Source organism: Dermacentor andersoni, chromosome 7 (assembly GCF_023375885.2).
Source record: "Dermacentor andersoni chromosome 7, qqDerAnde1_hic_scaffold, whole genome shotgun sequence".
Classification (NCBI taxonomy): domain Eukaryota; kingdom Metazoa; phylum Arthropoda; class Arachnida; order Ixodida; family Ixodidae; genus Dermacentor; species Dermacentor andersoni.
The window spans coordinates 53,779,342-53,790,866 of NC_092820.1; the positions used below are offsets into that span (position 1 = coordinate 53,779,342).

At 45.6% G+C, this 11,525-nt stretch overlaps 1 protein-coding gene across 1 annotated transcript in view; it reads left to right on the forward strand.

Annotated features, from left to right (window-relative positions):
- Positions 1–5,393, forward strand: part of LOC129385867 (uncharacterized) — a 63,744-nt gene extending 58,351 nt beyond the window's left edge. Inside the window, exon 3 of the mRNA XM_055073040.2 lies at positions 4,825–5,393. Within this exon, the coding sequence (XP_054929015.2) occupies positions 4,825–4,895 (71 nt within the window). The 3' untranslated portion in view covers positions 4,896–5,393. The remainder of the gene's footprint in view (positions 1–4,824) is intronic.
- Positions 5,394–11,525: the final 6,132 nt, after the last annotated feature.

Sequence of the window (11,525 nt, forward strand, 5' to 3'; positions counted from 1 at the left end):
GCAGGCCAAGGTGTCGGACGCCGGCGTTCGCTCCGAGCAGGTGCGACGCCTGCTCGGGTGGCAGCTCACGGACGGCCGAGTTCCCTTGAGCCTTGATCGCCGGCGTTCGACATTTCGGCCTGCGGTGTTCCGTCTGGTACTGCGTAAGCGCGTGACCCGCGCCACCATGCATTTCGCTGCGAGCTTGCCGCACCTAAACTAAAATGCCTTTAATTCCTTCACAATACTCCCATTGTACCTCCCAGTCAAATAGGGGGGGGGGGGGGGGTGAAGTGGGCGTATTACGGTACCCGCGTTGTGTGCCCAATTAATGCCCACGTCAATGGGAGTTTTATCGTACGCCCTTTCAATGGGAGCAAAAAGATGTACAAAAGGGAATGCGCTAGAGGACAAGCAAAAAACGCCCATCTGGGTGTTTTTTTGTTTACAGTGTATGGTCTGATATTATATAGATTCACGACCACATTGTAACAACGTTGACATCATGAGAATGACATGACGATGATGTCGTGGCGACGGTAAGACGACTACCGCATGAAAGATCTGGAATGACCACGCCCACAGTGAAATGGCGTTGACTGTATGAGAACGGATGCATGAAAGCCTCTGCTCACGACGGCGCAATGGCGACAGTGTCACGAGAACGGTGCCATAAAAACGATTGAATGATGACAGCATCATAACCATATAATGATAAACAAGGGATGCTTAGATGGATCGACGAAGGTTGTATGACGACGGCGGCATGACTAGAGTCGGGTGTCCAGCGTCCAATGACAAAGCTGGAATGACGAACATGTGATGATCACGACAGCAGCTGAAACATGAACACATGTTTGCTTTACTTCCAGCAACTTACCTTACTCACCTTACCTTACCTTCCAGTAAGGTGTCGCACAGTATACAACGGGGTGCCGAGCAAGGGCATCGGTTTTTTTTTTCAAGGAAAAAACTGAGCTTGCAGAGTGTAAACAAGCAGGACAGCAAACGTTAAACATGTGCTCAAGGTAATATCACAGGAATTAAAACTGAGCAGAAGCGGCGGTTCTGGCATTAAGGGTTTTCTCGCAGCCGAAATAGACCCCTCTCCTCCTCCTCATGATGAGTGAAATTTCAATGCTGCTGCATGCAAGTGCTGTTTCTTCTGAGCGAAAGAGTCGAGGTGATATAAAAAGGACACAGATCGTCGATAAGCAGGAACCTTGCGCACTATTGTAGGGAATCAACTCCTTATTGCATGCCATGACTGTAGGCGTTCTAATATGTCGTAGGAGAAGCCTTCAATAGCCCATACGTAAAAATACAATGGACTAATAGGGCGGCGGAAGCAGAAATGACGCGGGTTATTTTAACAGAATCTAAGTGATACGTTAAACCTAATTATTGTGAGTGTAAAAAGGTCTAAGAAACAACATCAAATGGTAAAAAAAAAATTTTTTTGGGGGGGGGTGGTGGGGGGGGGGGGGCACCTCTAAATGTGACTCAAATAGGGTATCGCATACGGTACTTGTAATCGTAGGGGTAATAGGAAAATGACACTACATCTGTGGAGCTTGAATGTACACCACCATTTGGCGGCATGCTATTTCTTCTATAGATTTAGGGACGAGAAGTTCAACAAGATATTACAGTGAGACGTTTCTAATACACCTAACATAACGCTGTAAGCAATGCGTGTGATACAATAACTAAAAATGCACGAATAACGGTAACAGTTATCTCTTTGCATTTGAAAACACAGACACCGTGCAGAGAACACCACACAGGCTTAAGTCGAGAAAAGTTTAAGACAGGTTGGTGACATAGACAACCAGGAATGTCTTGCCTGTAGTAAATATCAATCAGCAGGGACTTGTAATTTATGGACAGCCCAACCTTTACTTTTGCATGCAAACAGAATGTTGCAGCTCAAGGTGGTGTTTGGACCAGAAATTTACAAAGCCCATCGACGAGTGCGTCTGGTAGACGCACTCGTCTACGCACCCGTCTAATGAAAGAAAAAGGCTTTATTTTACAATATTTACACTGGCTACATATACGGAAGCCCAGTCCATGTAGGAGCATATGAAACGTATGAGTTCACATTATGACACGTGAGCACTTCTTACTGCAGCAAACGTCTCCGCGTTTAATACCATCGTCTTGGCTACATTGCTACACTAGGGAATTTTTTTACTACATTGCGGCCAGTCACAGTAGTGGAATCAGTCGCAAAGCCCGCCGATGATACCGCACCGTTCCGGTGAACTCCACCTCCGATGTTGCTAAATATTCCCCCAAATATTTAGCAAGCGCGTAGCATTCTGGGAATCCCAGGTGGAAGCCATACCCACGATAGCATTTGACGTTGGCCCTTTTCACCATTAGTTCAGGTTGCCAGGTGAAGGAGGAGGCATATTTTGTAGATCCGTCAGCAATCAGTGTCAACGCTGCGTTGAATTCTGGTTTGGCGCTGACAAATGGGAGCGGGGGTAACCTCCTTGTAAACGTCTAATTAATGCCCTTGGCCGTGTTGAGATGTAACGAGAAATATAATGTGTAATTGCCTCCAACTTTACCATACGCACATCGCAGCGGCAGGACGTTTCGTCAGTGCTGATAGAGTCACGGAAAGCAGGATTAGCTTTTGGTAGTGAAGATCACGTGTCCACAGCGAAGAATGTTCAGCCGCCGACCAAAAAGAAAACTGGCGAAAGAGTAAAAGACAGCCAGCGCATTTAATACAAAAATAATTCAACATTTCCGAACAACGCACATAAAGTATCTGGCAGTTTCGCTAGAACGCCAGGCATTGAAACCGATAGCAAGGTTCAGCGTTGCGTTAAACGCGTTTCCGAAATCTGATGTGATTAGCAGCACGACCGGCGGCGTCACAGGCGTCTCATGCTAACTGTTCATGAAATGAGACTGCAGGAAAACCATCGTTGTTTTTGAGCGCCCTGAGAAATTATTGGACAGATTTTCCTTAACGCTTGATGCCCGTTCCTCTAAAACATGCGCATCCGCCACAGTGAGGTATGCCGACCTCTGCTCGGCAGGAGCGCCGATGTATGTGCACACAACACTGACGCCAGCGGCGGAAGCCAGAGCTGATTCAGGTCAGCGTGACGATTGGCCTTCTTGGCTTCTTCCCTTCTGCTGCCAGACAGACTGTGGGTGTCTGGAGCTCTGTAACGGCTCGCACCTCTGCTACGAATTCACGTCTATGCCGTGAAAGCGCGATTGCGCGAATGGCGACGGCGAAAACGCTCTTGGAGAGTACATATATCTCCTATGGCAATACAGTCATGCAGATCCAGAGCATTGTTGACATCGAAGCGACGCGGAAAAATTGTATGAGGGCAAGAATGATTTTTATGCTATGCGTACGTGCTTGCTTTCCGTTGTGCTTCTCACAATGGGCATGCACCCACTTACACGTACCCAACAACTCACGATATGGGTAGCCCAAATGCACTAAAATAAAAATACAAAATCCGTTACAAATGATGGGCTGTATCATTCAGACATATCTGGTTTAAAGAGCCCACGGATAATATTGCTACGGGATAGTATTTCCAATGACGAAGAGCCGAGCAGTAAGAAGACGACGACGACGATTAGAAGCTAGCGCGGGCTGTTGCCTCTTGGCCAAGCGCAGCGTATTTTCTTGTAAATATACTTGTACATAGCTTTTCATCTGCATCTTCCTACGTAACATATCTGGTGGAGGTGGACGTTCCCTGTACCTCGTCACGGAGCTTCGCAGTGGACGGTACGTCGAGCCTTCCTTCATGGCTCCCGGCGACGACAACCCGACTCCGCCGGCTCCGACACCTGCTGCCACCTCGACGACCTACATCATTCTCCCCGCTCCCCGTGATCCTGGCGTATTCTCGGGCAAAGATGGGGAAGACGTCGATGACTGGATCAGCCTGTATGAACACGTCAGCCGCAATAACCGCAGGGACCCTACTATTATGCTCGCCAACGTAGTCTTTTACCTCGGTGGCACTCCTAGAGTTTGGTATTGCCCGCAGGAAGATGAGCTCACCAGTTGGGATTCACTTAAGACACAGCTTCGAGACTTGTTCGGCAACCCCTACGGTCACCAACGTGCCGCGCGGAAGGCGCTTTCCGGCCGTGTGCAGACGTCAACAGAGCCCTATGTCACGTACATTCAGGACGTCTTGGCTCTGTGCCGCAAAGTTGACACCCACATCACTGAGTCCGACAAGGTTGCATGTTTGTAGGTTTTCTTCCGTGTATTATTACTTTATTGGAGAACAGAGAGGCGCTCATTGGCCTACTTTCTGTCAAAATTTTGTCACTTTGAAGCCGGAGCATGCTTTGTCACAGCAGGAGTTGTGAGACAAGCGGGTCAAACAAAACAAATAGTTTATGAAGTCGGAGAAGTTATTGAACATCACGCGATATTGAAGAGGTGTGCATGATTCTAAATGTCGATAATCTGTCACTGTACGGTTTTCTTTTTGGCGAGATTGATTCATTTGTTAGGCACAACAGATATGCACTCGTTGGTATCAAATTGTCGGTGAAAATTCTGTGCTACACTTATAGCCTAATCACTCAAGAACATCACGACGAGAAGAAACTCGGTGGCAGGGACAAAGCAAGCTTCACTATAATAAGTACTTGCTCGCACGAAAAAAATGTAGGCATTCATTTTCCGTTGTCATCGGTCATTACAACTCTGGCGCAAGTCTCCGCTCACGGTAACGCCAAGCAAGTGTCACGAACGAAAGTGTCGTGTTTGCTTATATTTCAAGGAAGTGAAAGAAAGTTGTTTGATGCCTAGCGGTTTTTTTTTTTTAAATCTCACAGGAAAACCAGAAAGTTCACGGAAGCGTGACAAGGACTCTTTGAGGGAGACGGGCCGGCGGCGCAAAGCATGATCGCTGAATGGAGTCCGTTGACGGACCATCGCAGCACAGGGCGCTTGTAACATTGCCGAAAGAAGTTTGCGATGGAATCGCCTGCATGGTGTTTATTTTTTATATTGCGCATCCAATAAATCTTCTCTGCTGCGCGGTGTCACCAGATGCCACGGAGATCTACTTTCATGACTACCACAGCACGATGTGAGGGCGACGGACTTGGCGTGTCGTCGGCCTTACAATAATTTGGCAAGGGAAAAAGCGAAACCTTAAGCAGAGAGGGAAGTGCGGCGTCTAGCCAGGTCAGTGACGATAGCGCGTTCTATTGGTTGCTCGCTACTCGCACTACGCGAGATGCCCGATGCTGATGATCAGATATGATGAGGATGCGCTGTTACGGACAGGATGCTATGCTTTGTATGATAAACATTTATGTTCATGGTTGCAGAAGTCTTAGACATAGAAAAGTGCAAAATTGACGCGTAAAATTTTGCGCACCAGCGCAACATTTGTATTTCTGTCCCATAATATTAAGTATTTTCCCATCGTTTTGAATAAGTTTCATTGTACTGAATCAGGAACTGCGAACTTGTTTCTCGTGGTGCCAGGGAGTTTTCAATCAGTGGACCAAACTCGAACGTAGACTCTGCTCAACATAGGACTTAACCGAACAAAACTCAGCATCAAGTAAGAGATTCGTGCGCAGTGTTCCGCTGTCACAGGCCCATAAGGGAAAATATAGGGAATTCATGAACGCCTGTACCATAAAAATTTAGTGTTTTCTGGTGGAGGAGGAATAAACTTTTATTTTCGAAACAGTATGGGACTCGCTGCTTCTTTTATTTCGAAAAAAAATTGCTTTTTTCGGAACTCGATCGGGGAGATTGAAGCAAGAACGGAAAGCGATTAAACAGGTAAAGATACAAACCGATATATTCATTGGTGGAAATACATTTAAAGAAAGGAAAAGAAACTGTTCATGAATATTGCAAACATTGAACATGTATACAAACTTTCATAAGTTGGCGTATTGACAAAATGTTGAAACTGAGGTATCCGTGTACGTGGCACGCAGGTAGTCTAACTCAATTTAGGGAGGTGGGAGTACTGCCCCTACCTTTCACGCCGTCTCACTAACCTGTCCTCTCCAGTTGCGACTGCGAAGCAGACTATCACTGCAGGCGCCTGGCATTTTTAAGAGACTAAGCGACAAGGGGATGGTAGTGGCACTTGTTAGCACGGGCCTAATGTTTTTACCAACCGCTGCTAAACGGAGTTGGTACACACGTATCACTCTTTAAAAATTTACGCCGGCATGGGTCACTTAGATGAGGGACTGGGTAGGTTCCGCTGTTTAAGGAAACTTGTAGCAGCGGCGCTGCCATCAGCTTGTGGCAGAACGCGATGTACTAACATGAGCAATATGACCGGGAGCACAGAAGCGCGTGTCAGATAGCTTCGAACGCTGCTATGGGCGGACGTGGCGAGCGCCGTCGGAAACAAAGTGGAAAGGAGGACGTTGTTCTAATAACGGTAGGGGCTCCCACCAAGGCGTCTCTTTATACAAAGTGCGAAACTTCGCACCGCCGGCGCACGTGCATAAAGTTGTTTGATATTGCGGTTACTAATAACCTTGTGCACCGAAGCGTGGCCAATAGCAGCACTGGTTCGATGCGTAAACATTTCAGATATACTTGCTGGAAAATCTGTCCGTCTTTCTTGAACGCATGACACGATGCGCTCCACAAGAGATACTTCAGGTACCATGGGGTATATCTGAAGATACCTTACGCTGAACGCAGGAGCAGGCGCCTAAGAGTTGCTCTCTAAATAAAAACAGGCGTGACTGAAAAAAAATGACTCGCTTTAAATTCCTGTGCATGTAACCGTCTTATCGGCCATCGGCGGCCAGTGAAATGCCGTAAACTGCCATTTTCGACAAATGCAGAGGCTATGGGAGTGCGAGCAATTAGCAGAAGAGCGTTCCCGTTTCCCTTTTGTTTTATGCAGCCTCATCCACATATCGCTCTAACTCGGTTTCGAGGCTGAAGCATTCGCGTGCTCCCGCTCATAATGCTCACGATAGTACGTGGCAGAGAAGGAAGCCAGCTCCCGAACCCTGTGGCCGCACTCGAAGCACCGTCTTCTCCTATATGTTATTGGAGACCATGCTTTAGCAGGGAAGTTCACAATAAACCGGAAAGAGTCTAAGAGACCTTGCCCTCTCCAGAATGGTAACCACGGACGTCGGCAGCATGGCGCTCCGGCCTCAACAAATCGCAGTGAACAGCACTATGGAGCCCGGGGTTCTGGCTGGGAGGCCTGGCTACTATTGTTTAGTAGACTACGGAAAGCGGAAATGCACGGATTGCCCTAGTTGTTATGTCGGTGCAATAATGTCAATCAGCGGCAGGTTTCCTTAAGCCCGTTTCAACACGTCCGAAAGACTGCTGGCTTTTTTTTTAATTCGTGCAGACTTCACAAAACTGCGACAACTCCCAGTCATCCCTTGCGTCATGACTTATCATTCAATCTGAAATGATAGATGGAACACGTGACGGACACTCCAATAAGTAGTAGGGGGAGCGCGCATGAAAGGTAAATATGTACTGCAGCTGAGCAATTTCATTTCATTTCATTTTATTTCCTTAAAAGCCTCATACGGGCATTACATAAGGCGTGGGCATAGATATATTTATTATAAATCATTTTAAGAATAACAGAGCATAAGTTACAACACACGTGAAAATTAAGTAGATAATTCCATCTTGTACACACATAGATAGCATATGCCGTATATTTTTTTTTTTATTCTAAAAACTGGTCAGTTCGTTTTTGCATGCATGTAGGTGCACAGGTTATGGCGGCAATTTGGTGGGGCAGGTTGTTCCAATCTGTTGCTGCGCGAAAGAAGAATGAGCCTGAAAAAGTGGTAATGTGAGTGCGAGGGCGGCCAACTTGGTGCACGTGCCAAGTGCGATGTGATATACGGGCCGCGGTAATAATGTATGGTGGTTGATTAAGTGAATTATGATAAAACTTGTGAAAAAGAGAGAGAGTTGAGATGCGACGGCGATCAGCGAGTGTAAACAGTCCGGATTCTTTTTTCAATGATGACACGCCGAAATCATATGAATACGTTGAATGGATGAACCGTATGGCGCAGTTTTGCACCGATTCAAGTGCGTTGATTAGATATGCTTGATGAGGGCTCCATACGGCACATGCATATTCGAGTTTAGGTCTGATTATGCTTTTGTAGGCTAGTAATTTCACATGCTTGGGTGCTTACTTTAAGTTTCATTTTAAGAAACCAAGAAATTTATTAGCAGATGAGATGACGTTAGTAATATGTGGGCTCCAAGTCAAGTCATTAGTAAGGGTAACACCAAGGTATTTGTAAGACTGCGCAGTTTCTACGACTACGTTATTTATTGTGTATGGGTAAGCTAGTGGGTTACGTCGGCAGGAGAATACCACTACTTTACATTTATTTGGGTTAAGCGTCATTAACCAGCAATCGCACCATTGTTGCAAGCGGTTAATATCCTCCTGAAGGGAGATTTGGTCAGACATGTTAGCAATTGTTTGGTAAACGACGCAGTCATCTGCAAACATGTGAATGTTGCAGGATACATGCAGAGGTAAGTCGTTAATATATATTAAAACGAGGAGAGGCCCGAGGACATATCCTTGTGGAACCCCAGAAGTTACCGCTAGGGAAACAGTTGGGCTGTTGTTAATAAGGACAAACTGTGAGCGGTTAGTAAGGAAAGCTTCAATCCATCGCAATATATGGGGGTGCACGTTCGCTAGAGATAGCTTTAGTAATAGTCGTTGATGTGGTACCTTATCCAATGCTTTCGCGAAGTCTAGGAATACTGCGTCTGTCTGCTGGTTGAACAATGAGCCCTTGTTAATTTCAAACGAATAAAAAAATAACTGTAAGCGGCTCGCAAGCGGAGCGTTAACTGCGTCTGCGTACTGTCGTTCAAGGATATAGGGATCTTCACAGTCAAAAGCAAACTGCAAAAGAATATAAGTAATCTTAGGTGTAACTAAGGTGACTGTTCGCACATGTTGGTAGCCCACGAATGCGCCTTCTTGCGCAGAAGACGACAGAGAATGGGTTAAGATACACGAGCACAGACACACGAGTGAAGCCTGCGCTCGAGTTTCTTAGCCTTTTCTCTGTACTCCTCTTGTACGCTAAAAGGCGCATTTATTGTCACATGTGAATGCATCACAGTTTCTAGTACAAGCCATCGAATTCCTTCCAGAAACAGTGCTCTTACAGCGCACAGCGGTGCACCTCAGCGTCACGGCAGTGTAGCCGGCGCATTGTCCAATGTGATCCAGCTCGTCTCCAGCGTTCTCACCGGCGTACCAGTGACTCCCGTCGAGCGGCAGCGTGCCCAGTGTGATCCAGTGTCAAAAAAGTGGTGATTTCATCCTGGCACGCATCGGAAGACGCTGGTTTTTGCAATAGAAAGCTGAATGTATTTGCACGTAACGTTGTAGGGACCGCGATAATCAACGCAGAACCTCACGAAAGCAATTCTTTTTAAGAAAGATGGCTGTTGATGCCTACGAACTGTTGGCTGGCTGGACGACGTCGCGTTTCATTTGTACGCTCCGCCATGGACCCATGGTAGTGTTGTTAGGATAGTGATGCGTGGAAACACCTGTCATTGTCGTGGCAAAGGGTAAATGCGCTGCCAAATGAGGTCGCCTGACGTGTAAAAGTACTGCCATATTTTGTAGCCGGGTCAGAAATTGTACTGGTTGGTATTTCCCTATCAGACGTCTCCGTGCGCAAACAATGAACGAGAAAGAGGGGACACGACATGTGCAAACGTTAGCCGATATACTCCTTTTTTGCAGATGGATTTCTTCATCACATTGAGTAAATATTTATTTATTTATTTATTTATTTATTTGTGTATTTATACTGCAGCCTCAATGAGGCTATTGCAGAAGAACAAACCTACAACATAAGCTTGCGTGAATTGCGTGCGTAAGCTTGCGTGCATAAATAAGCTTGCGTGGATTGTTTCAGTGGTCGTGAACGGATGTTGACCGCTAATGAATTCAGGACTTCAACTGCTGATGGAAAGAATGCGTTTAAAGTAATCAGTGCGGGCAAAAAAGGTTGAGATATTTAGAGCATAGTGACTCCTCGTACAAGAGGGTTTGCAAAAAGTCAAGTAGTTATCTAAGGAGGAGAGACGAGGATGATTGATTAACGTGTGAAGGAATTTTAGGCATTCATGTTTGCGACGCTCTGCGAGAAGAGTCAGACCAATTAGGGGAAGAGAGACGGCGAAAATTCCTTGTCATATCTTCTACACGCAAAACGCACTGCCTTTTTTTGCACTGAATCTAGTTTTTTGACGTCACGTTGTTTGTATGGATTCCATACAACGCAGCCATATTCGAGGATGGGGCGAATAGGGGTTTTGTATGTGAGAATTTTATTGAAGAGCGTGTCACAGAGTACGATTTAAGTAACCTAGTCTTTTATGGGCCTTGTTACAGGTGACATCAATGTGTTTCGACCATGACAAATTGTGTGTTAGTAGGATACCTACATTTTTTTGAGTTCAAGTACCCTATTTAAAGTAATATTGTTAAAGGCATAGGCAAAGAAGGAAGGTGATGAGTGTCGTGTCAAGGACATGGAGACAGTTTTGGAAAAGTTCATATTCATTTGCCATGCATTGGACCAGTTACAGAAGTCAGCAAAATAATTATTAAGGACAACATGATCCGTAGGAGATATTATTGTGTGACATAACGCAATCATCTGCGAAAAGGCGCATTTGAACTGAGGTGTGTAGGGGCAGATCATTAATATAAAGCAGGAATAAAAGAGGACCCAGTACTGAACCTTGGGGAACCTCTGATGAAACAGGCATCAAGGGTGAGTTAGTATATTTGAAACATACATATTGCGAACGCTGGGAAAGAAAGTTCGATATCCACAAGGGTTGCAATGTGGGCTTGTTGGTAATGCATCTTCAAGGGGAGTACGGTAGCGCGATTAAAAGACGGGACAAAAGAAGACACATAGGGACACACACAGCGCTAACTTCCAACAATGCCAACCAAAGATGAATTTTTTACTATAGCGAACAGCTTGTGCGTAGGTTTGGGCTATGAGACAGTGTTGAAAGCCTTTGCAAAGTCAATAAAAACAGCATCAATCTGGTCACCCATGTCTAAAGTGCTGCTGATGTCATGAATGAATTTTATCAGTAGAGCTATAGTGCTAAGGCCACGTCTAAAACCATGCTGGATTCTGCATAAAATTTTGTTAGTTTCAAGATGTTGAAGCAAAGTAAACTGTAAAAAACCTTAAAAACTGGCGGCAATGATGAGTACGGTATTGTTAGCTTTCAAAACGACATGTGAATGTCTGCACAAACTTATATTACCACTGGGTAGCCGAATAGTCAGGGGAAACTTGCCACAATGCTGACCAGGAGATCACTTTGCGGTTGCGGTACCATAGGCTAGCTGCGCCGGTGAGAGAAAGCAAGCACGTTTTTCATAAGTTACTTCAACTAATTTTGACATCATAATATGCACTTCAATAACAAGTTTCCGTAATTATGCTGGACATTTTTTACTATGACTGAACAAAAC